Source organism: Syngnathoides biaculeatus, chromosome 7 (assembly GCF_019802595.1).
Source record: "Syngnathoides biaculeatus isolate LvHL_M chromosome 7, ASM1980259v1, whole genome shotgun sequence".
In the NCBI taxonomy this organism is placed as follows: domain Eukaryota; kingdom Metazoa; phylum Chordata; class Actinopteri; order Syngnathiformes; family Syngnathidae; genus Syngnathoides; species Syngnathoides biaculeatus.
Window position 1 is genome coordinate 7,377,343 of NC_084646.1, and position 26,426 is coordinate 7,403,768.

Consider the following 26,426-nt stretch of genomic DNA (forward strand, 5'->3'; position numbering starts at 1 on the left):
TTCAAGAAAAAAAAGTGGATATTTCAAGAATAAAATCATTGTCTGACATAAGCAATATTTATTTTGGGGATAAAATGTAAACCCTTTTTTTTTTAAATTGTATATTTTGATGTAGTGGCAGGGTGTAGAAGCTGGTAAAGCGTTGGCCTCACAGTTCTGAGGTTCTGGGTTCAATCCGGACCCGCCTGTGTGGAGTTTGCATGTTCTCCCCGTGCCTGCGTGGCTTTTCTCCGGGTGGGCACTCCGGTTTCCTCCGACATCCCAAAAACATGCAACATTAATTGGACACTCTAAATTGCCCGTAGGTGTGATTGGGAGTGAAGGTCGCAACAAGTTCAGGGTGTACCCCGCCTCCTACCCATTTACAGCTGAGAGAGGCTCCAGCAAACCCCACGACCTTTGTGAGGATAAGCAGCAAAAAAAAATGGATTTGAGGATGGATACTTTGATGTAATGTCCAATTTTGAATTTGGTGGTGGGAAAATATTTAATCTTTAACCAGATAAAGTTGCAAATTTTCAAGGTAAAGTTTTTAGGTGATTTCAGGAAACAAAATATTTAATGACAGTTATAAGTAAAAAAAAAAATCCACTTTTTTTAAAGTAAAAATTAGTAAGCATTAAAATTTTTTTCCTCTCATATTATAACGTGTAATTTTACTTTTCTATCATGATAGTTTATAAATTTTTCTAGGGAAGAAAAAAAAAACATGTCCGCTCATTCATACATAGAAATCCAATACCTTTATTTTACATTCATACATCAAAGGACATTGTACAAGTTTTGTCAATTGCATTAGAAAATCCCAATCCAAAAAGATTTACAATGATACATTTTGCATGTTTTTGAAGGTTGCTGACTAAGCATTTGAAAAACATACACGCACATTCATACAAACATACACACACGGAGGGGTGGGGGGGGGGTTGTACCTTAAATCGAGCTGAATTGCGTTGCCGTGGAGAAAAGGCACATTGAATCCACAGTGTATATGTACAAAGTGACAACTACACAACTGTACGTCGGGAGCGATAACAATGACCAAAAACTGTAAACCTTCACTTATGAAAAACAAAAAAAAAAAACAACAACGACAAGCTGAAAAAAAGAAAGTAAACACCTATACAAATACGTTGAAATTGAATTAAACATCAAAGACGATTGGCTCCGCCCGCAGAGGACAATCCCACAAATATGTATAAATACGCAATAATTATGTCACAATATATTTATAATCGTACCCCTCAAGTGAGTGGCTCATGCATAAGCGGTTGTCGGACAAAATTTTCAATTTTTGTACTTTTTTTTTTTCAACTCATTTCACAACAGTGCTTAAAAATGTAGACAATTCCCCTTTTATTTTTAAAATATACTCAACCACTTGTCAGTCAATGTTTCCAGAAAATTAATTTCTCTGATATAAAATACTGTATTTTTTTTAATCTGCTCCTGAAAAATCACTTTTTTTTTACATTCCATCCTTTGACAAAATAAAGCTTTTTCACGCGTACTTTCAAAGTTTAGAAACACGTACGTACATACACATAGTTATTATATAGATTTGTACGTATTATATAAACCATAAAGTGACTGTACGTTCACATGTAGTGGAAACCCGTTTTTTTTTCTCTCCTCTTTTATTTTACCCCCCGGCTTGTAAGCGTAACAGCGCCATTTTGATTTGTCCGAACACAGTTGCGGCGCTAGCGTCTCGAATGATTGTACGCGTCAAAAAGTTGGCGGGGAGCAAGATGGCCGCTGCCCGTACATTTTTTTTTTTTTTTTTTTGGTCCACATGGACATCTTGAGTACAGCTGATGGCATACAAAACTTGAACATCATCCAAATATCGCTGTAAAGCTGTATTCCTTTTTTTTTTTTTTTTTTAAATGGATGTCGCATTGACGTGCAAGAACGTTGTCATTTTTTTGGCTTGTGTCGCGATCTAGTGTACCGCTGCTACTGTTTGAAATTTTAACGTTTGGAATAAAAAATGACCTATATTCTGCGTAAAAACAAAATGGAAACAAGCATTTTTGTTTGTTCAGTGAACACAGTGTCTTTTAAATGTCACTGACTCGACAACTATGGAGTAACTTCAAACTTAAAGAAAACTGTATGATTTTTAGCTAGCAGCATGCTAGCAGAGATCACAAGTCTAGCTAGTCGCTTGTCAAATTTGTGATGTGAACTGAATAAAACTGTGACCAGTGTTAACTGCACAGCAATGTTTTTTTTTTTGAAACGTCAGATGACATTTTTACATGTCCGAAAAGCAGCGTGAAGAATTTCAAATGACTTCACCCAAACCATTGGTGCCAAACTCAAGGCCCGGGGGCAAGATCTGCCCCGCCACATGATTTTATGTGGCCCGTGGTGGCAAATCAACTTCTATGATTTTTGTGACAATCTGTTCTAAATATCTGTCGTACATCATAAATGATTTCATTTAGATGCTATTAGCATTTTTGTGTCACCAAACATAAACAATGGGTGAAAAACACAGTTTTCGGATTCCAAAACTATTCCAGAAATTTTGTCAGTAAGTTTGAGGGAGACGATTAAAGATTTTTATGGTTTCTGAGGGAAATTGGAACTACAATGTGGCCCGCGCCAAAAATGAGTTTGACACCTTTGACCTCAAGTGAAAAAAGTGAAAGCATTTTAGTCTTATTTTGAGATTGAGTACTGCTACTAACTTGTGAAATTTTAACACAAAGGGGTTAAACGTTTTTGGAATGGTCCACATTGTTTCCCTTAGAGGCCCGTTATGACTGAAATCATAAAAACCTTTAATCACGTCATCGTATTTACTCCCGAAATTGATGAACTGGTTTTGGAAGAAGAAATCAAGGGTAATGGGTTTTTCCACTACCGGAAGTCAAAAATGCTTGCAATATCTCAATGTACATTTTTGTTCAGATTTGAACAAGAATCACGGAAGTCGACGCATATGATTTGCCTTTGCACATAAAATCATGCGGCCGGCCGGATCTGGCCCCCTGGCCTTGAGTTTGACACCCGTGGGTTAACATGATCGGAATAAGACGAATAACTTTGGATGGCGGGGTGACACAAAAGAAGAAAAGGCGTCCATCTTGAGTACCGTCATTTCCGGCCTAAGAAGGTAAGGTAAGAGTGAAACCGGTGGAATATATGTGCCGAGGAAGTGACTTTTACCGGTATGTTTTTTTTTTTTTTTAACCGGCCCTGTTAGCGCTGCGCTAGCCTGTTGCTGCTGTGTTACTGCTGTGTCTCAGTGATTTTTACCAGTATGTTTTTTTTTAACTGGCCCTGTTAGCGCCATGCTAGCATTAGCGGCACGTCTCAGTGATTTCGCTACATTTTTTTTTTTTTTTTACCAGCCCGGTTCATGCTACCGTGTTGTTGCTATGTTAAGCCAAGATAAGGTATTAAAAGTATGAAAACTCTGTGTACTTTTTTTGTAAATATCTCGTGTTTCAATGTGGGCACTAGCGGCTTATACACAGGTACGGCTTATGTATGTACCAAATGGTATTTCCTTTCCAAATGTACTGGGTGAGGCTTATAATCAGGTGCGCTCTGTAGGCCAGAAATTACGGTACTAGGGTAAAAGAAATGAAAGCAATTGGAAAAATATTGCGGAAACCGTCGTTTTGATTCACGGGCCACCGTCAACAGTATTTTTGGCTCTCCAGAATTGCTACTGATGTGTAAAATGACAAAGTGGTCTAAATAAGACTGCTACCTGTGTTCGGTGCACAAAAAAAGGAAATTTGGCCTTACTTCATCAACATTAATGTTATCACATTTTTGGCCTGTGTAGCGACGGATGGAGATCTACAGTACTGCTACTAAAGTGCAAAATTTGAACACGATATCGGACGACATTTTGAGTTTTGACTCTTTCGAATGACATTAACTCACTGTGGAATTTGACGTAACTTCATCAGAACTGAAGAAATGGGTACCCCTTCCGGCCCACGCGGGAGATCTTAAGTACAGTAGAGCCTCGGTTCTCGGCCACAATCCGTTCCAGAAGGCGGTTCGAAAACCGATTTGTTCGAAAACCGAATCAACCGCCGCGCGATTTATGTTATTTCCGGGTTTTTTTTCGGGGGGGTTCGTTCGAATTGACAATAACAAAGCGCGTCGTGGGTGGGTCACCCGGTCGGGCCGCACGTGTTCTGTTATTTCCGGGTTTTGTTGGGGGCGTTCGAGTACCGATTTTCGTACAAAAACAGAAGCAAAAAAAAAAAAGATCTCAAAATTTTCCGTTTGAAAACCGAGGCTGTACTGTACTTGCTACCAATCCATTCAATTTTAATGTGTTCCAAATTTAGCCAAGATGTGTTTGGCGGAAACGGAAAACGGCCAGCACTAGCGTTTCTGGATGATTGTACACGAGCTTTGTGGGGGATTGGGGGAGTGGCGGGGGCGAAGCTGTCCATTGCGGCGTTTTGTCCATTTCAACAGGCCTTGGTCAGGTCCGTTGGGATGGCGTCGGTGGAAACGCGGTACTGGATTTTGGTGTTGGTGATGGCGCCGTGCTTCTGCCGCAGGTGCAGACGCAGCTGACTCTTGTGGCGGAAGTGCAAGTTGCATTTCTCACACTGCGGCCCGGTTGGGAGAAAAAGTATTATCGCAAATTTAGCATCTCCGAGAAAAATGATCGTATAGTCGACTGGCTTCTCACAAAAAAAACGTTTGGACCTGAATGGCGACTTACGTGGTAGGGCTTCTCGCCGGTGTGTATGCGCAGGTGGCTCTTAAGGGTCTGCAGGTGGCGGAAGCGCGTCCCGCAGATCTCGCAGGGGTACGGCTTCTCGCCCGTGTGGATCAGCACGTGGGCTCGCAGGTGGGCCACCTGCCGGGATTACAAATGAATTGCGAGTTCGCCACCAAGAAAACCGCAGACGGACGACGGATGCTCGCTTTTAACTTCCGGAACGGGTTCTTGAGATTTTTTTGCGCTTCCTGCTACGATGGGTGCGTCCACCAAATTTTGTTTTGATTGCTAAAACTGCTTTCAAGGAAATCATCATTTCTTACTTTTCAGGGGACGCTACGGAGTAAGCTCTGCCGCCAAGACGGCTAGCTAGTAAGTTTCTTCCGGCTTGCCTCGGCGTATCATCTCCGTTTGGCGCAGTTTTTAAACGTCGGATGCCCTTCCTGACGCAACCCCCCTTGGGGAGTAGAAGCCCCAGTGAGATAGAAACTCTCGTCCCCTGGTTTACCAAACCAATGTTCTAACCGCTAAGCTACGGGGCCGCTAAGACAGCTAGCCGAGGTCCTAAGATCCAATGGAACCCCTGAGGTATGTTCAGATTCGCTGTAGGGATTCAAGAATGTTTTACAATTGGGTCTTCGAGCTGCAGTTGGGCTTTCAAGTCAGTGTTAGTGTCTCAGAAGAAGATTTCAAGGCAAATCAAGGCTAAAGTTTAAAATGAGGAGGGATTAGCTTTGAAATTACCATTTGAAGACATTGCCGGTGTTCCAAATTAAAGAGTTAATGACGACACCGCATATTTAAGAGTCGATGAGAGAAAAATGTCCCCGGTATTCATATTCTTGCAATGGCAAAGTCTTCATCAAAGTACTTGAGCGAGGGACGCATAAGAAATCTGACCTGCACGAAGCGAGCGCCGCACGTCTCACATTTGTATGGCTTCTCTCCTGAGTGGATGCGAGTGTGAGTCTTGAGGTTGGCTGGTCGGTTGAACTGAGCGCCGCAGATGTTGCAGCGGTACGGCTTCTCGCCTGGGGAAACGACGACAAACCGCTTTGGAAGTTTGAAAACCACGACAAAAAAGACACCTGCGCCTTTGCCCATAATTCCCCTCTCCATATTTTTGCATTATACTGTATATATATTTTTTTTCATAGGAGTGAAGCAATTAATTCATCCGCCAACAACAATTTTTGATGATCAATCTATCAGAGATCTTGTTTAACTCAAATTTTTTCAATCCTAAAATAGCCTCTCAACAGTAACTTCATTTTAAATATTTATAATAAAACAAAATTATTATCAACATTTTTGCATTCTGTTTGACAGCACGCACCAAACCGAGAACTGAATCTTAATGCGGTAGTTTGTGAATTTTCTGCACTGTCAATTTGAAATAAGATCCGATTTTTAAAAAACAAAAAAAATGATAAACATTAAAAAACTATTTTTAATCTAATATCAAATAACAAAAAAAAAAAACACCCAGATAAATCACTTATTAAAATAAACATTACTTGAATTTTTTTTTTTTTTTTTTTTTTTTAAATCGGGAAAAATGTATAATTGCATTTTCCGGACCGCTTATCCTCACTAGAGTCGGGAAAACTTTATAATACATCCGTGCATTTTCCCAATTGCTTATCCTCACGAGGGTCGCTGGCGCCTTTCCCAGGTGATTCTGGGCGAAAGTGGGGATCCACCCAGAACTGGTCTCCATCCAATTGCAAGGCACATATAAACAAAATAACTAGTTGCACTCATATTCACACCTATGGGCAATTTAGCGTCTTTGATTAACCGACCATATGCGAGGGAAACTGGAGTGACTGGAGAGAACGTGCAAATTCCACATAGGCGAGGCCAGATTTGAGACCGGATCCTCAGAACTGTGAGGAAGTCGCTGTTAAAAGTTTAGATTTTGGTACAGAGCCATGTTTAGTGTACAAATAATGCTTTGGCGCCACCCAGTGGCACCAATACATCATTACAAACGGATTTTGGCTGTTCAGTGCAGGCCACTGTCTCGGGGCTTCGAGATATAAAGTGGATGGGGGGGGGTGAAGAATTGAGCGTCGGCGCACCCGTGTGGACGGTCTTGTGGCTGGCGAGGTTGCCCTTGTAGCGGAAGGCAGCCTGGCATCGGTCGCACTTGTAGGGCTTGTCGCTGTGGACTTGCAGGGCGTGCTGCTTCAGCGCTTCCTCCTCGGCGAACTTGGAGTCGCACTCGTTGCAGAAGAAGGTGCCGTTTTCTGTTCGGGAGGAGAAACCGAACGTTAGGATTGGAACAGAGTTCCCCCCTTAGCTGACATTTGCGCAGTGATATGTGGCAGGGCTCGAATAGCGGAGCGTTCCAGAATCCACCCCCCGTAACCCCCCCCCAAAAAAAATCATCCTGAACAATAAACCCGAACTAACCACAACTGGAGTCGGAGTACTCCGAGTGCATCTCGACCATGTCCTCGCCCAGCCGCGATCGGGAGGGGCAGACCTCGGAGTGCTGCGGGGACTGGGCGCCGCACGACGAGCAGTTGAGCCGGTTCAGGTACCGCGACGGGTGCTGGGCCTCGGCGTTCCTCAGGGACCCGTCCAGTGCACTTCAGGGGAAACGCGCACATCAGTCAAGTGGTCTCATTTCTTCAGGAGTGGACGGAACCTTTCCAGGCCACTGGGAATCTTTTCCAGTTTTCCCCAATCTTCCCTACTTCTTAAAAATGTCCGAAAAAAACTACTTTTAAATTTGATAATTCATATTCATAATTCATCATCTAAGTAAATAATTGCGGTCAGTGTACTAATGGAGAAAGTTGACAAGATCTGATTGATTAAAACCAAGTAGCCATTGCTGATCTGGGCTGAAACGGTGTCAAAAAAAATCCAAAAAGGTTTCTTTTGTAAAATAAAATAAAATAAAAAAATAAAATAAAATCGAGTCTGTGGCGGAGGACTAAAAATCAGGCGGGTGGATGTTGTAAATAGTTGTACAGAGAAGATGGCGGCGGAGTACGTAGTCGTTTTTACGGGGACGGATAAACTCATCATAAGCAAGACGTTTCCATGTAAGGGTATATAAAAGGCTCGGCTTGTAATTTAGCAAAACCAAAAAAAAATGGCGAGCAAACGTCGGGAAATACAGCGCAGGATCCGTTGCGGGGTCAAAAGAGCATCTAATCAGGGTGACCAAAAACAAAAAAAGTCACTTGCTCGCTGTCTGAATTTCCAGCGTGTCTTTTCTTTTTTAATCAACTCATCGGTTAGAATTTCAGTTAAGGCCAAATTAAGGTTTTTGCATCTTTTCAACATTCGGAGCGGTCGAGACGAAGGCAAAACTAATCAAGCGACTCATTTCCCCTGTTTTGCGACCGCTCTCTCTTGGGCATCCATCCATCCATCTTCTGAGCTGCTTATCCTTACGAGCTTCGCGGGAGCTTATCCCAGCTGTCATCGGGCAGGAGGCGGGCCACACCCCGAACTGGTCGCCAGCCAATCGCAGGGCACATCCAGACGCTCACAATCACACCTTGGGGCAATTTAGAGTCTCCAATTAACGTTGTACGTTTTCGGGATGTGGGAAGGAAACCGGAGTGCCCGGAGAAAACCCACGCAGGAACGGGGAGAACATGCACACTCCACACATGTGGAGCCGGGATTTGAACCCCGTGAGGCCAACTGCTTCACCGTGACTTCCTGTCTTGGGCAAATAATATAAAATAGTTTGTTTACTGGTAAAAGTGTGTATTGCCGCCCCGGAACGGGTGGAAGGGTCCTGTTCAGACGCCAGATGGCTATTCGGCGATTGGAAAATTACAACCTGGACTTGTTGGTCACCGGCCAATCGCAGGTCTCATGTAGGGACCGATAACCGATCACACTGTTGCTAAGTGGGAGCGGGATACGAGCTGCTTGGTTGAAGTACAAACGAAAGAATTTGGATCGTCAGGAATAACGTCCAGAAATTCCTCAAAGTCCAACTAAGAGTCCCGTTACCTCGGTTTACCGTGACCTTGATCACCGAGAACCAGGTGTTTTCCCGCAATCACGCACCAAAAAGTGTGCAGTCGCCTTGATTTAGATTTTTTTTTTTAAACGGTCTCAAACTTCCACATTTTCCTACTTTTTAGACCCTAATTTTATGACAAATCAAAGGTCGTCAGTATTAGAAGGCGGTTAAAAAAAAAAAAAAGACTCCAAGAACATCACGAGATCTGGAGGTTTCCCTCACCTGCTGATGATGTTGTTCAGTCGGCTGGTCTGCGGCACGGGATGATCCTCGACGCCCTTCCTTGTGTTTTGCGCCTCCGGGTTGTCCGAGTCCCCCGGGTGGAGGTACGGCTGCAGGCCCAAGCGCTGAGGCGAGCACAGGCCCGGGTCCCGCAGGCCGGCCTCGTCCTCCCTGGCGCTCTGGTTGAGCACGATGAATTTGTACTTCTTCCAGTTACGGGCTTTGGGGTCCTGCGTGCCCGCCGCCGCCTGCTGCGCCCCGGAGGCGGCCTGCGAGAGTCCGGCGTTCTTGCTACTGCTGGACTCGGTTGGGGAGTTGGGCTGGCAGTCCGACTTGAGGGGGCTCTGCGGGCTGCTCATGAGGCTCTTGCGGCCGGCCGAGGAGATCCCGAGCGGGTAGTGGTGGTGGATCAAGTCCTCCTCGGCCGGCGGGACGTGCTCTTTGTCTTTGTGGTGGTCCAAGGTCAACATGGGGTACACCCGTTTCCTTCCACCGAGGCCCAGTGGTAGCCCGAGCCCCTCGTGGCTTTCCTTTTTCACCTCGTCCTCCCGCCCCAACTCCCTGGGGGCGAAGTTTGCGGCGTGCAGGACTCCGGAGGATCCCACCGCTCGGGCGTACTCGGCCCTGCTGATCGCGGCGGCGTCGTGCGGGTGCTTGTGGTGGATCGCGCTCCGCGACAGGTCGCCGAACGCGGTCTTGGCATCTGTCAGCTTGCAGAGAGGGAAGGGGAACCCCGGCATGGGGAACTGCCCGTAGAGATGGTAGTTGCCAGGTGTGCTGACGCCATTCAGCATGCCGGAGGTGTACGTCGGCCGCACGTCTCTGAAGGGTGCCACGCGGCTGTGCAACGCGTCCACAACATCGTGGGGCCGGTACGCGTGAACGTCCTGGGGCAGAACTAGCGGACTCACCAGGAACTCGTCTCTGGGGAGCTTACCAGTCGGATCACTGCGGGAGAAGAAACGGCATGTACGTCCAAAACGGTGAAAGTGCGGTAATCTCGCGGCTGCTTTTGTAAACCTTCTGAAATCCCCCAAGACGCCAGAAGATGGTGCCATCTCATTGACTGGAAGATGACCTGTTTTTCAACTGCGGGTGATTGGCAAAAACCGATCAAACCAAGCTGGAAAGTGCCCAGAAAGTCAGGTGCTAAGAATTTCATTATCATCACAAAGCCCTTGCCCCTTCCCTTGCAGACTTTGTATTTGTTGTGGGGACACAATCCAGATCTTGTCCTGGGCCCTGGTCAGTGACTGACTAGAAATCATAGCGCCCCTCCCCACCACCCCCGCAGGAAACCCAAGAACCGGAAGAATACCCATCACGGAACGTATCAGTTTGACACGAAAAAAAGCCCCTAAAGTCAGGTGCTTAGCGTGGACTTTTTCCGGAACCGAACCAGAAACCTCCACTGCGGGAACAATTTGACCAACCTGGACTTGATGAAGCGGTGGCAGGTGTCCACCACATGGTCCATCTGCAGATAGACGGCGGTGTTCATGATGGCCACGATCAGACTCTCCCTGAGCGCCAGCCTGGATGTGTACATGAACTCCAGCAGGATGGCGAAGCCCTCCGGGTCCACTTTGGGGTCCAGGCTGATGGCGTTGAGGTTGCACTTGTGCGAGTCGGTGAAGATGGTATAGAAGAGCCCGCTGCGTAGATGCAAAGACAAGACAAGATCAGATAAGAACTGTCCTTTTTTTTCAAGACAGCACACATTCTGTTCACTTGGAGTTTCAGTTTTTGCCTTCTGGTTCCAGGTACTGAATCCCTTCTAGGTGCTCTGTTTTTTTTTTTTTTTTTTTTTCCAAACTAAGTCAAGGAGATGAGTCATTATTTATTAAATGCACACATTTTCAAGGTTTTTTTTTTTTTTTTTTTTTTAAATCTCTTATTAGACTTCAGAGATATTTGTGGAGTTTTCCCTGGATCCGATTTCCATTTTTGTGTTCAGGGTGCCTTCCTCCGTCACCCTGATGTCCATTCGCAATGACATACAGCAGAATTACTCCTCCAAGGCGATGTGTCTCATAGAATTGGGCCGAGAGGGTCCCGGGAAGGAAACTCGTGCTCGCCGAGACTTCGCAAAGAAGAGCTTCGGGAGACAATGAACGCATTTGCATAACGGACACACTTAAATTGCCGAACGTCAAGACGCACAAAACCAAAGCTCGGGAAAGCAGAAACAGAGTTGAAGTCTTGAATCTGATTAGCTCCCTTTGGCAGTTGAGTTCATTTGTTCCGGTCTTGGAATTTTTATTGTGTTTGGGGTTTTTTTTTTTTTTTTTTTTCACTGCGTTAGATGACTGGACGCGAAGTGGAAACGTTTCATTGAGCTGAGGGACAGCGACACACTTTCCTGATTTTACTGTACCAACCGTCCCCCGGGGACTCGCGAATGCGTACCTGCAAGCCATGAGGACGGTCTTGTGCGCCCGGAACTGCTGCCGGCTGACCAGGATGGTCACGTCGGTGAGGATGTCCCGGCTGCGGAGGCGGTTCAGGTTGAGCAGGACGTCGCTGGCGTGGCGCGTGAACTGGATGCAGCTGTCGGCCAAGCAAGACATCCTGCCCACTTCTGGGGAAATACATGCAAAAAAAAACACAAAATATATATATTTTTTAAATTGCTCAGTTGCGTACAGTTCTTGATGAAATTAAATTTTAGGCGCTCTCTGCGCAGTTCACTTTAAGCGGCACAAGAGGGCGCCATTTAGCCGACTACGAAGCCGGTTTGGGACATTTAAATTTTGACACACGCACACCCCCCCCCCACCTTCCGTTCCGAACCGCATTTTTGAGGGAAACGCGGTTTGACAAGAAGAGGACAACAAATTATTTAAATGAATTACAATAAAAAAAAGGGGGGGGGGGGCACAGCCGAGAACGACCGGACTCCGCACACCGAAAAAAATAAAAAAAAGTGTGATAGAATTATGCAATAAATAACTTTTTTTTAATTTCATAAATTGTTTAAAAAGACAGGAATTGGATTTTCTTTCCGGACCATGATATTTTTTAAACACCCACATTTATAAAACTACCATAATTTGCCTTCGATTTTTTTTCACATAACTTTTAAAAATACATTTTACACTTTTAACCAAGCACAGGAGCCTATTTTTGAGTCATTTTCTAACGCGAATAACAATTTTTGCAATTTTTAAAATAAGAGGCATGCTCAAGAGGAGGTTTTGTCACGGGGTTAAAAATTTTAAAACCATAAATTTCGTTCGTGCACTTTTGCACACTTTATTGACTTAGCGTTTAGATTTACTGGACTTTCTGCACTATATATTTTTTTCCACCATGCATGCAGAGCTGAAGATATTAAAGTAAGCTATATAATTAATAACAAAAGGAGGGGGAAAAACGCCTGCACCGCGCGCACACCAAGCTCACTTTGCGCAAATGCAAGGAGACAAGTTGACAACTCCACCTCGGAAACGCACGCACGACACAACTCCCATTATGCACATTTACGCGATGGCACGACAATTGCTCGCATCTCAACATTGCATCAAAGGTTTTAAAATAATAACAATAACAACAAGAAGAACAACAAAAAACATCCCGGGTCAAAGTTGGTGCTGTGTGACGACCGGGAGCACCGGGAGGGGAGCCGCCTCTGGCCCTCGCTGCAGCCGCCCAACGCGCGGCTCATCTCGGCTACAGACGCCGCGGAGGGAGGACCGCGCGGGGTTGGTGGTTGGAAGGTTAGGACAAAGCGAGAAGCTTTTTGCGGGGATGGGAAGGAGCATGGGTGGGGGAGGTGGGATGCGGGGAACGACGGGTCCGGCTTCTCGGTTGTCTTGACAGCCGGAGAGCCGCCGCCGCCGCCGCGGCCGCCGCACAAGTACGCACATTACACGCACACAAATTAACATCTCAAAAACGGTGACATTACAGACACAACAAGTTGCTCGCCAAATAATAACAAGTAAAAGATGAGAGGAGGAAGGGGAGGGATAACAATTTTTTTTTTTAAATGAAATTTTTCAAAAAAAAAAAAAATCACCTGGTAGCGCTTTCCTAGAAACTTCTTGCATCACCACTTCTAAGAAGCCCAGTTCTAAGAATCAGACCAGCTCAATTCTCGGAATTTGAGTCCGGGACCGTACCAACGTCTCCGGTCGGGGGGGGGGAACGAGCCGCTCATCGCGCGGCGGCTCCCACACCCCCCCCCCCCTCTGTTCTCAAACTCTTCCGTATTACGTTCCCGCTATGAATCCGTTCCGACATCCGCATAAAACGCAAATTCGGCGTGCAAACTAGTTTAAATCGACTATTTTGGGGGGGGGAACACTCAACGCCAGTGCAGCCGGTTAGCGCGGACTCCCCTCCCCCTGCGAGTTTGGTGGCGCCCGAAGTTTGTGACGTCACGTGCATCTGAGCTCCGCCCCCTCCGCGGAGCTTCTGAGAAGTGGTTCGGCGTCGTCACGAAAAGGAGCGACAGAGTCCACTTAAGGAGGCTCAACGTCGGCATCGGCGGCGGGGGGGGGGGGGGTTTGTGGACGGCACACATTCAGCTTTTTATTCTACTTTTGTTCCATATTACACGGTCGGGAAAGTGGCGGGAGTGTTTGGGTTCAAGCTCCATGCATGTTTTGGCCCTCGACTCGAGATGTGCGAAAGTGGCGTACTTGTTGCATGTCCGTGAACGCGTCATTGTTGGCAAAAACCATGGCAGCAAAGCGGGATCTCCAACGTTGAGACGCGTTCAACAATCTGGGAAAATGTAGCAGTATGTGTCTGTGTTTGTTTTTTGTTTTTTTTTCTTAGTAATCCTAAATTTGACTTAAAACATGCACAAAAGTGATTAAAATAGTAACAATACAATAAAATGTTTAATTACTAATAACAGAGTTTAATATGAAGTATGACTTATTTTATTTCTGTATTTACAACGATTTATATTGATACTCATATTCAATATCTTTCCTAACTTTAATGATCTCTTCCTATGGCTTATTATTCTTATCACAATTTTTTAAATGTATCGTAGTATCGTTTATCAATATTTGTATTATTTCTATCATATTTGTGTACTATATGCGTTTAATAATTTAACCGATAGCTGATGACTATTTTTTCCATTTATAATTGTCATTATTTTGCATTGTATAAGGGCTACAGAAAAAAAGGATAGATGAATGCTTCTTTCCTTTCTTTGATTCTGTTCGTATATTTTTGCAGATTTAAAATCAGAATTTTAAAATTTAATTCGGTATCTAAGATTTCTGCCATTATATTTTGCATATGATATATATTTTCTCATTTGTTGCTTTTAATTTTTAAGTCTTTTATATTTCTACGTTTCATGTTCAAGTTTTTATCGTATTGGGATTTTTTTTAAAAATACATTCATATTTTTGTATGTATTATTTGTATTTAGTAGTTTTTATCATTTCAGTTGCTTTCCTTGTATTTTGTTCAACAATGTATATAGCCTTCTCGTCTATAATTATAAGTGTATATACAATTCCAAGTTTTATTATCATCATTAGTTTTATTATTTTCAGTTTTGAAGTACTTTATTTCATTTTTACATTTAATTTAATTTTTTATTCCCCTCAAAAATCTGCCATTTACGTTGTTAATTACATTTAAATGTATACTTTATACAGTCGTGCATTTTATAATAAAATGGTCTTAACATAATTTTGAATGTCATTATTTATTGTTTTATAGAATTTATTTTATTCTTAAAAACAAACATTTTTTATTAAGTCTAATTTCATTTGTACCAATTTTTTTCTTTATTATTATTTTTTTTTACTTTTTTTTGGTGGGGGGGGGGCTGTAAAATGAACCACAATGAATATTCTTGTCGCCGGCCAAAATGGTTCTAATGGAGAACACACGTCGCGCCGTTCCTCACACAATAAATGCATTTTTTTTTGGGGGGGGGGGGGAGAAAAACAAAAACCATTCAAACTTGTTTGTAGTTGAAAATTAGAAGGCGAGTACGCGCCACATGTTGAGTGACAGTCGTGTGGCCTCTGACTCACTGACGCGGTGGAAAGCCCCCCCGCGGCGATTCCAAAGCAGGGATTCCGCGTCCCCCTGCCCCCCCCCCCCCTCGTCGGCTCCCTGGCACACAAGTGAAACTTTCTGCCGCAAAAACACCACGACGCGATGTTGCTTTGATTTTTTTACAAAAAAAAAACAACAACTTTTGTGCTGTAATGCAGAACAACAAGCGGTTTTAGATTTGAGCCGCTCGGAGTGGATTTTGGATCGGAATACAATCTGGGTACGTACAGTATATGTTGGTGGTTGATACAGCAATGGTTACTTCTTTTGCATACTTTGTTTTTACATAAATATTGTTTTTCCTCTGCCATTTTATTCATATGCGGCGCGGTGGCGTCACAGTACTGAGGTCCCGGGTTCGATCCTGGACCTGCCTGTGTGGAGTTTGCATGTTCTCCCCGTGCCTGGGTGGGTTTCCTCCGGACACTCCCACATGCCAAAAACTTGCGACATTAATTGGACAAACTTAAATTGCCCCAAGGTGTGATTGTGAGTGCAACTGTTTTTTGTCTCCATGTGCCCTGCAATTGGCCGGCGACCAGTTCAGGGTGTAGCCCGCCCGCCTCCTGCCCGTCGACAGCTGGGACAGGCTCCAGCACGCCCCGCGACCCTTGTGAGGATAAGCGGCAAAGAAAATGAATGGATACAATTTGATTGTTCGCATCATATCGTTTGAATCCCAGTCAGTGTCATGTCGATTGAGTGGGAGAAAAGAAACCAAACAGTCCAAATGTGGGTCAAATCTAACAATATTTCATGGAAGATGACAAATAACGTTCACGTCTGGGAGGCGAAGCCTGCTGTCACGGCCTCGGCCATCTTGGAATCGGGAGCTGGCCCGGTCGAGTCGGGTCGAGCGCGATCGGTTGCGGTAACGTAGTGGGGCGCACCCTCCTCGATGTCGGAATCGAACGCGAGAGTTCTGTGCTTCCAAAGCGTCGTACTTGTCAGTGGCTCCTTTCATCTCGGGAAGAAAAACTAATGGCAGGGGCGGGCGAGTTCAAATATCCTTGGAATAAAGTACATTTCAGTTCTTAAAAACACTTATGGTAGGTTCCTAACACACACACACACACTTAAAATATCAATTAAAACAGAAGATTTTGGAATATTTTGACCACATGAGATCATTAAAATACTCCAAATATTATATATCATATATCATGTGCCCTGCGATTGGGTGGCAACCAGTTCAGGGTGTACCCCCCCCTCCCCCGCCCGTTGACAGCTGGGATGGGCTCCACCGCTGCCTGCGACCCTCGTGAGGATAAGCGGGTCAGAAAATGGATGGCTAAATTTATGGTGGAGGATTGCTTGTATTTATATATGATAAGAAAACAACAAGAATAAAAAATGTACGTAAAGCCCCATTGTGGAGATACTTTTTTTTTATTTTGACAGGGAAAATAAATAAAGTATTTTTGATAATGTTCTTGAAACGTTTCATATTTTGGAGTCCCTACAAAATGTTGCATTCCATGGAGTGACTCCACGTTTTTGTTTTTGTTTTGTATCGCCCACTCTGCCTTGTTTCTTAACGTTTGAAGCATTTATGACTTTAGTTACTATTTATTATAATTTATATTCAGATTAAAATTGTAAGATTTCATTATTTCTGGCCTCTCCTCACTTTTTTCCTTGAATTTCTTAATATTGTATTTTGGGGGATTTTTTTGTATTTGTATATTTTATTTTTTACATTCATGATTTTCTTATATACATATATATTTTTAAAGCAATATATATTTTTTATTTCCATTTTCTTTTCAGTTGAAATCGAATTTATGTGCATTTTAAAAATATTTATTATTGTTATTTTTAAAACATTTATACACTGATTTTTTTCTCATCTTCGTATTTTTAAGATACAATGTTTATATTTTCATATTTTATGTTGATTACCCATACTCTGTGTTGTTATTAAAACACATTTGCTCATTGATATTTTTAAGATATAATGCTTGTATTTTGATATTTTATGCTGGTTTTCCATGCTCTGTGTTGTCATTAAAACATATTTGCTTATTGATATTTTTAAGATATAATGCTTATATTTTGATATTTTATGTTTGTTACCCATACTCTGTGTTATGAAAACATATTCGCTCATCTTTGTATTTTTAAGATATAATGTTAATATTTTGCTATTTTATGCTGGTTACACATACTCGGTGTTGTTATATCACATATTTGTTCACTGATATTTTTCCACACGTATTTTAAAAATATTATATATGGATATTTACATTTGTTATTATAGTTATAGTTTTTATTTTAAAATCTACAGTAACTGAAGACTTTGAGTTTGACATTCATATTGCCCTCATATTGATGATTTTAAAAATAGGACACTTTTGTGTGTGTGCGGTGCAAGCATTATTATCATTTTTTTATTCAGTCCAAAACATTTCTTGATGACATTTTTTGACCCAATGAAAACGTCGACCCAAACGGACGCCGCCTGCAGTTCCCCTTTGTGTTTAACCCCTTTTGTGCTGCAATGACTCTGACATTGCCCCCCCCCCCCCCCCTTGAGGAACGCCGTAGCATCCGTTCATCTGCAAAAAAAAAAAAAAAAAAAAAAGACTGCAGGTGTAAACAAACCATGAAGGAGTCGGGTAAAAAGAAGTAACAAAAAAAAAAAAAAAATACAATAATTAAGAGCGCAAACAAAGAGCAGAGTCAACTTTCTTTCCATCCACTCGGGGGACGTTGGCGGCGCTGCTGATCCATAATGCACCCCCACTGCCGCCCCCCCCCCCATGACCCCCCCCTACACGCAGGATGGGATGGCGCCTTCGTCTGCACCGCTTACACGCCAAAATTCATTTTTAAATAATAAAAAAAAAAAAAGACTTTCAAGGGGCGGCACGGTGGAGCAGCCGTAGAGCCTCACAACGCTGAGGACCGAGGTTCAAGTCCCGGCCTCGTCTGCGCGGAGTTTGCGTGTTCTCCCCCCGTGCCTGCGTGGGTTCTCTCCGGGTGGGCGCTCCGGTTTCCTCCCAAATCCCAAAAATACGCAACATTAATTGGACACTCTAAATTGCCCCTAGGTGTGATTGTGAGTGCGGCTGATTGTCTCCATGTGCCCTGCGATTGCCTGGCGACCAGTTCAGGGCGTAGCTTGCCCGCCTCCTGCCCGTTGACAGCTGGGATAGGCTCCAGCACTCCCGCGACCCTCGTGAGGATAAGCGGCTAAGAAAATGGATGGATAGATGTGCCCTGCAATTGGATGGCGACCAGTTCAGGGTGGATCCAGAATCACCTGGGAAAGGCGCCAGCGACTCAAGTGAGGATAAGTGGTCCGGAAAATGCAATGATACATTTTTCCCGATTTAAAAGCAAACTGCAAGTCATGTTTATGTTCATAAATCTGGGTGTGATTGGCTGATGGCCATGTGATTGGACAGCAACCAGTCCAGGGTGTACCCCATCTCCTGCCCGCTGATAGCTGGGATTGGCTAGAGCACTCTCGCCACCCTCGTGAGGATAAGCAGCTCAGAAAATGGATGGATGGATGTGCCCTGCAATTGGATGGCGACCAGTTGAGGGCGGATCCCCACTCTCGCCCTGAATCACCCGGGTAAGGCGCCAGCGCGCCTGCGACTCTAGTGAGGATAAGTGGTCCGGAAAACGCAATTATACATTTTTCCCGACTTAAAAGCTAACTGCAAGTAACGTTTATATTAATAAGCGATTAATCTGGGTGTTTTGATTGGGAGTGTGATTGCCTGACGGCCACGTGATCGGATGGCAATCAGTTCAGGGTGTACCCTCACATCTGGGATTGGCTCCAGCACTCCCGCCAGCCTCGTGAGGATAAGCGGCTCAGAAAATGGACGGTTGGACGACTTTCAAAAAGTTCACAACCGCGGACAAAAATAGAAGAAATCAGAAAAGAGGAAATACAGTATGTGGAAACGGAAAACAAAACGAGTTTTGTTTTTGTTTCGGCTCAAAAAGGGGGTGAAAAAAAATCGGGTACCGGTGTTGTTGTTTGCCGTCTTCTTCTTCCCGTGAGCTGCTTCCTCAAAAACGCTTTCAAGGGACGTTTAGCGTCGCGAGTTTTAAGCGGAAAACGCTTCAAAACGATGAAACAAATTCAGATTCAGTTTCAGAAAATATATGAACAGTTTTGGTACCGCTTGGTCGTCAAGCTACGTAAAAATACTTTCGAGGTTTGCCGCCAAAGTTCTTCGCTAGCGTTGGATACAAGCGAAGAAACGAATTACATCAAAAGGCGGGAACGCGTAAAAAACAAAATTACGTTGACTGCCACAGTTTTTAGATTGGAAATGTATTAAAAACAACGAAACAAGCTAACCTAAAAGAGGGCACGGGGACATAAAAAAACGTTTTGCTAGCATTTTGGCTAGCAAGAAACATAAATTGTGTTGATGTTTGCAGTGGTTCCCTGGACCACTTCCTCGCCATGATGCGTAAAAAGCCGGTTTAATGGATGTTTACCGCCACAGTTGTTACCTGCAAACTGTTAAAAACAATCAAATAAAGGATCTGGCAAAATTGGTTCATCAGAGCAGGAACAGAAGAATTTTTCAAAGAATCAATAGTTAAGTACCGTAATTTCCGGCCTATAAGCCACAAATTTTTCCACACACGTTCCACCCTGCGGTTTACGCGGTGATGCGGCTAATTTGTGCGTTTTTTTCTAACGGCCGCAAGGGGGCACTCGAGCGGAAAAGGTACGCGTGAGACTGGTGGAATATATGTGCCGAGGAAGAACACTTTTACCGGTCCGCCGTGTCTCAGTGATTTTTACCATGATGTTTTTTTTTAACCGGCCCTGTTAGCGCAGCAGCGCTAGTGTTAGGGTTAGCGCGGCGGCTCTAGCGTTAGCATTAGCACGGCAGCGCTAGCATTAAAATCTCTGTGCGCCGTCTACTGTTTCAATGTCGGTTTCAAAGTGGGCACTTGCGACTTTTACACAGCTGCGGCCTACGTATGTCCCAAATGGTATTTCTTTCCTTTACAAATGTACCGGGTGAGGCTTATAACCAGGTAGGCCGGAAATTGCGGTACTTTTTTTCTTCCAATACTGATTCTGATCATTCGATGATCTGAGTGTCTGGGGTCAAAAATAAAAATAGTGTGTCCCAAAAGTACACCTGCAGTTTTTCCGTCACACTGCTCCGACGGACAAGTCTCTCGAAACAAGATTCTGTTCCGAGCTAGCGCCACTGCCGAAAACGCAGAGCTTGTAGCGCAAGCCGGGGACGGCGGGTGACGCTCTCCCGTTGACGAGCATCGTTATCGTGTTTGAACAATCTCGAAGTCAGTACGGCTCAAAGCGTTGTCGCTAGTCGTAGCCTAGGATGGACATGTCACATCCAGTTTTCGAGAAACTTGCCGTGGTTAGCATCAAGTACGCGTCCGAGCACTGCGACGACCATAAAACGTGTCGCTGTTAGGGGATCGACATTGCACAATCAGACAATTCCATGTAAATGCTGGTCGCATCTGGTGTGAACGTAGAGTATAATAGTTGTGGAGACAACGGGACTTCCTGGTTACGCTGCCGACCTGATCGCTAGCGTCTGACGTAGCACGTACCGTATGATAGTTGTCAGACGGTGACAAGTGATTTCCACGCAACAGGGCGGGATGAGCGTTCCGGGTCCGGCCTCCGACGCTAACCCTCCGGAAGGCCGCGTGGGCTCGGTCCGCTCATTCGGCGTCGCGGCGGGAAAAAGTCCCGCGCCACTCCTTTTTTTTTTTTTTGGGGGGGGGGGGTCGCGGACGGCGGGTGACAAAAGCCCGAGGCCCGGACGTTGCCTCACTTGCAAAGTGCTTCACTTTTGTCTGAGGTTTTCGCAGCAAAATTGTGCCGACTTGAGTGTTCATTGTCAGCAAAGAGTTTTTTTTTTTTTTTTTGTTCTGTGTGGCATGATGCAACATGGCTGCAACACCCAAACACACGCATCGATGTTAGCGTCGCGAGCACCGCAGAGACTCCTCCTCCTCCTTCTCCTCCTTTTCTTCTCAAACTCTTCTCTATTGTTAACTTTCACTGAAAAAAAAAAAAAAAAAAAAAAAGCCCTGGCAGGCCACCACGGACGTCCGCACTCATAACTGAACATCGCTTGAACTGCCACCTTATAATTTCATATGGAGTTATGATCTGTTTTTCCCTGATTTTGCTATGCGGAGGTGCATGTTTGTATAAATTTGACTGCCGGCAGGACTCCCATATTCCAAATTCCAATGCGGTCATTAAGGGCGGAATTAAATATGGTATCATTCCACGGCGCAAGTGTAATTGTAACTACAAAATTGAAAAATAATAATAATAATAATGAAAGTAGAGATACATGCGGACGTCATGTTATTTTTATGTTGTTTGAAGCATTTTACATAGTTGATGCTAGTATTTTACATTGTACAATGTGGATGTATACATTAAAAAAATACAATAATAATACAAAATAAAATGTACTGCACATGCTTTTGAGTGGAGATTGTTTTAGGCAGTATGTACATTTTTTACAGTTGTAAATTAATGAAAAAATATGGAGATACATGGCGCATGTAGTGAATGTTTTATATATATATTTGTGTATATATGTGTGTGTGTGTATATATATATATATATATACAATAATACAAAATAAAATGTACTGTACATCCTTTTGAGTGGAGATTATTTTATGCAGTATATGTATTTTTTTTACAGTTGTAAATTAATGAAAAAATATGGAGATCCATGACATTAAGTGTGTGTATATATATATATATATATATATATAAAATAAAATGTACTGTACATGCTTTTGAAGGAAGACTATTTTATGCAATATATATATTTTTTTACAGTTGTAAATTAATGAAAAAATATGGAGATACATGGCGCATGTAGTGAATGTTTTATATATATATTTGTGTATATATGTGTGTGTGTGTATATATATATATATATATATACAATAATACAAAATAAAATGTACTGTACATGCTTTTGAAGGGAGACTATTTTATGCAATATATATATTTTTTTACAGTTGTAAATTAATGAAAAAATATGGAGATACATGGCATGTGATGAATGTTTTATATATATCATTACTTGTTTTATTTTTAATTCATTATATATTATATAGTATATTATAATATGTAGATAAATACATACAGTACAATAAAATAAAATCTGTTTATATTTTACTGTCTAATGTATTACTTTACAGTGTCGCGTGATTGTTTATTAGTTTTTCTTGTAATACAGTTGGGATATCACAATCGCGTCAGATTGCGCAGGTGTCCCTCATATTTTGGTGCACCGCGCACTCGACTGCACGTCGCCCGTCATCGTACTTTCACCATTACTCATGACAGTTGAATGAGGATTAATTGCCAGAGAAAAAGATATCGGAATATTTTTTTTGTCAGTTTACCCACACAGAAATTCCCCGATGCCACATGAAAGCTTTCCCGCGCGCCCGCAGGCAGCCCACGGTTTTTGTTTTGTTTTTTTTTTTGTTTTGTTTTTACTCCGAAGTAGCGTACGTGCAGGTTTGACTCTAAATCATTTCACACGTTCATCTCAATCCATTTTGGAAATTTCTCTTTCTATTGAAGAGCCAAGGTTACAAAAGTTGAAGTAAGGGTATTTATTTGTTTTGTTTTGTTTTTTTTCTTTCTTTGTACTGGCACTGCTTCGGCCCAATTCCACCGATCCAAAAGCGTGTGGAATTAAGACTTTTTTTGTTTTTGTTTGTTTTTCGGCCTGACAGGAATGCAAAACTGCAAAATTGGAATTTTCCACACGGCGACCCCCCCACCCCTCCCTCGCTCCGTTGGAACGGCACCTTTGGAATTCCGAAGGTGAACAAAGCACCTCTTCTTTCTTAACTAGTGGGAATCAAACCACGCCCACTTTAACCAACCTTCCTCACATCATGGTTCAACTATGCGTTTGTGCATGCTAGGCCAAAAAAAAACAAAACAAAAAAAAAGCATGCAAAACCCCAATCAATTTTTTTTTTCCACAGAGAAAACAAATAGAAAACAAACTCCCCGTGTGCTCACGTGGATGAAGTATTTTAACGTTCCGAAACGTGATATTAGCCATGTTCAAACGGAACAACCTAAGAAAAGGCAAAAAAAAAAACCCCAAAATCGAACTTCCGGTTAATTACTAATTTCCGGCCTATAAAACGCAACTTTTTTTCACACGCTAATTTGTGCATTTTTTTCTAACAGCCACAAGGGGGCACTCGAGCGGAAAAGGTAAGAGTGAGACCGGTGGAATGTATGTGCCGAAAAAGTGACTTTTACCTGTATGTTTTTTTTTTTTTAGCGCATGTTAGCGCTGCGCTAGCATGTTGCTGCTGTGTTGCTGCCATTTCTCAGTGATTTTTACCAGTATGTGTTTTTTAACTGGCCCTGTTAGTGCCACGCTAGCGTTAGTGCCACGTCTCAGTGATTTAGCTATGTTTTTGTTTTTTTGTTTTTTAACAGCCCTGTTCGTGGCACCATGTTGTTGCTATGTTAAGCTAAGCTAAGGTATTAAAACTTTGAAAAGTCTTTCTGTGTACTGTCTTTCTTTGTAAATATCTCGTGTTTCAATGTGGGCACTCGCGGCTTATACACAGGTGCGGCTTATGTATGTACCAAATGGTATTTCCTTTACAAATGTGCTGAGTGAAGCTTATAATCAGGTGCGCTCTGTAGGCCGGAAATTACGGTAACTAACTAACCAACCAACCAACTAACTAACTACTAACTAACTAACTAACTAACTAACTAACTAACTAACTAACTAACTAACTAACTGTCAATGGTAACGCAATGTGTGGGAGAAGGGACCGGGCCTGAACGCAAAACACAAAAACCGTGGCTAATTGACGTCCGTATATACTACTTGGCTCATATCTGCGACTAGCTCCTTGCTAGTGTATTCATTTCGTCTTTTGCGTTTTACTTCTTACCCCGATCTGAAAACGTCTGAAAGTTCTGGAAGTAAATAAGTGCCATCGGGATTTGAATTTGAAATGTAAAGTGGTCACATTTTTAAATAGTTGCTACAATTCGCTGTGTCAAATTCAGCGTCTGTGCCACCAGGCAGGGTTACTTGAGGTCAGAACTAAACAGCCACCCAATCCAGTTACGCTTCCTTGGTATGTGACGTCACATGACTAAGGAAGCGTAACTGCGATTGGCTGCCTGTTCGGTTCTGACAGGAAGTAACCCTGCCTGGTGGCACAGACGCTGAATTTGACACAGCGAATTGTAGCCGATTGAATTGTTAAACATTGAAAAGTTACACAGAAATACAACTATTGAAAATGTGATAACTTTACATTTCAAATTCAAATCCTGGTGGCACATATTTACCTCCATCGAAAGTTCTTCAGTGAGTACGGCTCTCTTTTAATTATTATTATTTCTTTAACTTCACTCAATCACACATGCGAAGCGCACTCGTGCTGTAAATCAAATTTTATCTCGCTAGCAAAAACAACAACAAAACCGTGACGGTTTATCACTCCCAAAATTGGTTGAACGGGGCACTCGTAAGATGAGGTCGCGGCGCAATACCGCAACGGCTCGTGTGCGTTCGTGCGTGTACCTTCATTAGCGTAACGGCGTATCGCCCCGCCACCCCCCCCTCCGCAATCGGCATTATAGTGCAGTACATTCCTGCATTTTCAATCCCACGCAAGCACACCGTGGGGATTGACCGGGATCAACTCAATCCCTAAACCGCTCTCTGCAGACATGGAGAGGATGCGTGCATATGCTCAGTTTGACATATTGAATTATCTAATGCGGTCGTTCTCAAAACCGGCCTACGCGGACCGCTAGTGCTCACTCTAGTGGCGCTAGACGTTTTTTTTATTCTCCACATTTAAATTCTGCACAATGACAGTGTGAGTTAAAGTTCTGGTTTTGATCCTTTTTACGATGTTTTGCAACATTTCAAAATACAAAATTGTTTTAAAAGGCGTATTTAGGTACAATTTTTCACTTTTATGTGCAATACTTTTGAATCATTACTTAAATTCAAGTGAAATCCTCCAATATATTTAAGCACAGTTTTAATATCAAAACTGGGCACAATGATACTGCACTAGTACACTGCCGTGTTTTGATTGTGGTGGTTCTCGTAGGGATAAGTAATGTTTTTTTCGGTAGTACGTATTTGGTGTAAGAAGTTTGAGACGCAGTGACATAAGTGAGTCTTGCTATTTTTATTTTTTATTTCAGATGAGTTACTGCTTGAAATCATTTTCCTATCATATGTCATTCGCAGATGCTTTACATGAGCCTTCAAGTTGACATATGGCCCTTTCATGTTTTATTTCACCGGATGATACATCGCTTTTATGACCGTGATTTTGCCTGTTAAAATTTCTATTGGTTGGGGCGGGGTGTTTATAAATATCCTCGGTCCAGATAATAAGTTAGGATGGCATTCCATATTTATTTGATCCACCCCATCCGAACTATTTAACACCGCAATAGTTTGAAGTCAGACTAAACTCCATTGAGGCCACATTAGCTTCGTGAGAAGATTTGGTGCAAATATTCAACAATTAATTATAAATACAAGGAGTTAGTTAAATATTCATCCATTTTCTTTTCCGCTTATCCTCACGAGGGTCGCGGGCGTGCCGGGGCCTATTCCAGCTGTCGACGGGCAGGAGGTGGGCAGGGTACACCATTGAACTGGTCGCCAGCTAATCGCAGGGCACATTGAGACAGACAACAGTTGCACTCACAATCACACCTATGGGCAATTTAGAGTTTCCAACCAATGCATGTTTTTGGAATGTGGGAGGAAACCGGAGTGCCCGGAAGAAACCCAGGCAGGCACGGGGAGAACATGCAAACTCCACACAGGTGGGCTGGGATTTGAACCCCAGTCCTTAGAATTGTGAGGCCAATCCTTTACCAGTTGCTCCACCGCGCCGCCCACAAAGAAACCACTTGGTTAAAAAATTATAAATAACAACAACAACCATATTAAAAAAATTGACCAAATTACTTACAAGCAAGCTTAGTTGTTTAAGTAGTTGGTAAATCGTTCAGTCGACCAGTTTATTCATTTGTTTACTCGCGATTTGGGTTACTTGATTTGTCAGTTACTGAGAATTATTTCCAAAAAAATAACGACAGTATTACCTATGAAACAAATCAGACAATCAACTAAGCTAACGAAACAACTAAAAGAACAAACAAACCGACTCACTAACAAGCAATCTGACAGACTAATAGTTGCTCGCTTGGTCAGTCTGACACCCGGAGCGTTAGTTAGTTAGTTAGTTAGTTAGTTAGTTAGTTAGTTAACAAATCACTTAAGCAGACAACCAATGGCCATGCCGAATGACTTAGTGAGTTAAAAAGAACTAACAAATGAACGAACCAAACAACAAATCACCCCAAAAAAAAAAAAAACACCAGTTAACCAATTAAATAGACTGCTTGACCGACTGAATG

At 43.0% G+C, this 26,426-nt stretch overlaps 2 protein-coding genes across 2 annotated transcripts in view; one reads left to right on the forward strand and one right to left on the reverse strand.

The window, feature by feature from the left end:
* Positions 1 to 485: 485 nt before the first annotated feature.
* bcl6aa (BCL6A transcription repressor a) lies at positions 486 to 12,990 on the reverse strand. The gene is made up of 9 exons (XM_061825896.1): positions 12,955 to 12,990; positions 11,343 to 11,514; positions 10,367 to 10,588; positions 8,934 to 9,881; positions 7,130 to 7,308; positions 6,796 to 6,963; positions 5,612 to 5,742; positions 4,712 to 4,849; positions 486 to 4,595 (listed from the first exon to the last, which is right to left on the reverse strand). Exons 1-9 carry the CDS (start codon positions 12,983 to 12,985, stop codon positions 4,452 to 4,454), a joined length of 2,133 nt encoding a protein of 710 aa, XP_061681880.1. The 5' UTR covers positions 12,986 to 12,990; the 3' UTR covers positions 486 to 4,451.
* Positions 12,991 to 24,221: 11,231 nt separating this feature from the next.
* lpp (LIM domain containing preferred translocation partner in lipoma) overlaps positions 24,222 to 26,426 on the forward strand; it is a 176,295-nt gene continuing 174,090 nt past the window's right edge. The window contains exon 1 of the mRNA XM_061824484.1: positions 24,222 to 24,339. The gene's annotated coding sequence lies outside the window, so the exon portion shown is untranslated. The remainder of the gene's footprint in view (positions 24,340 to 26,426) is intronic.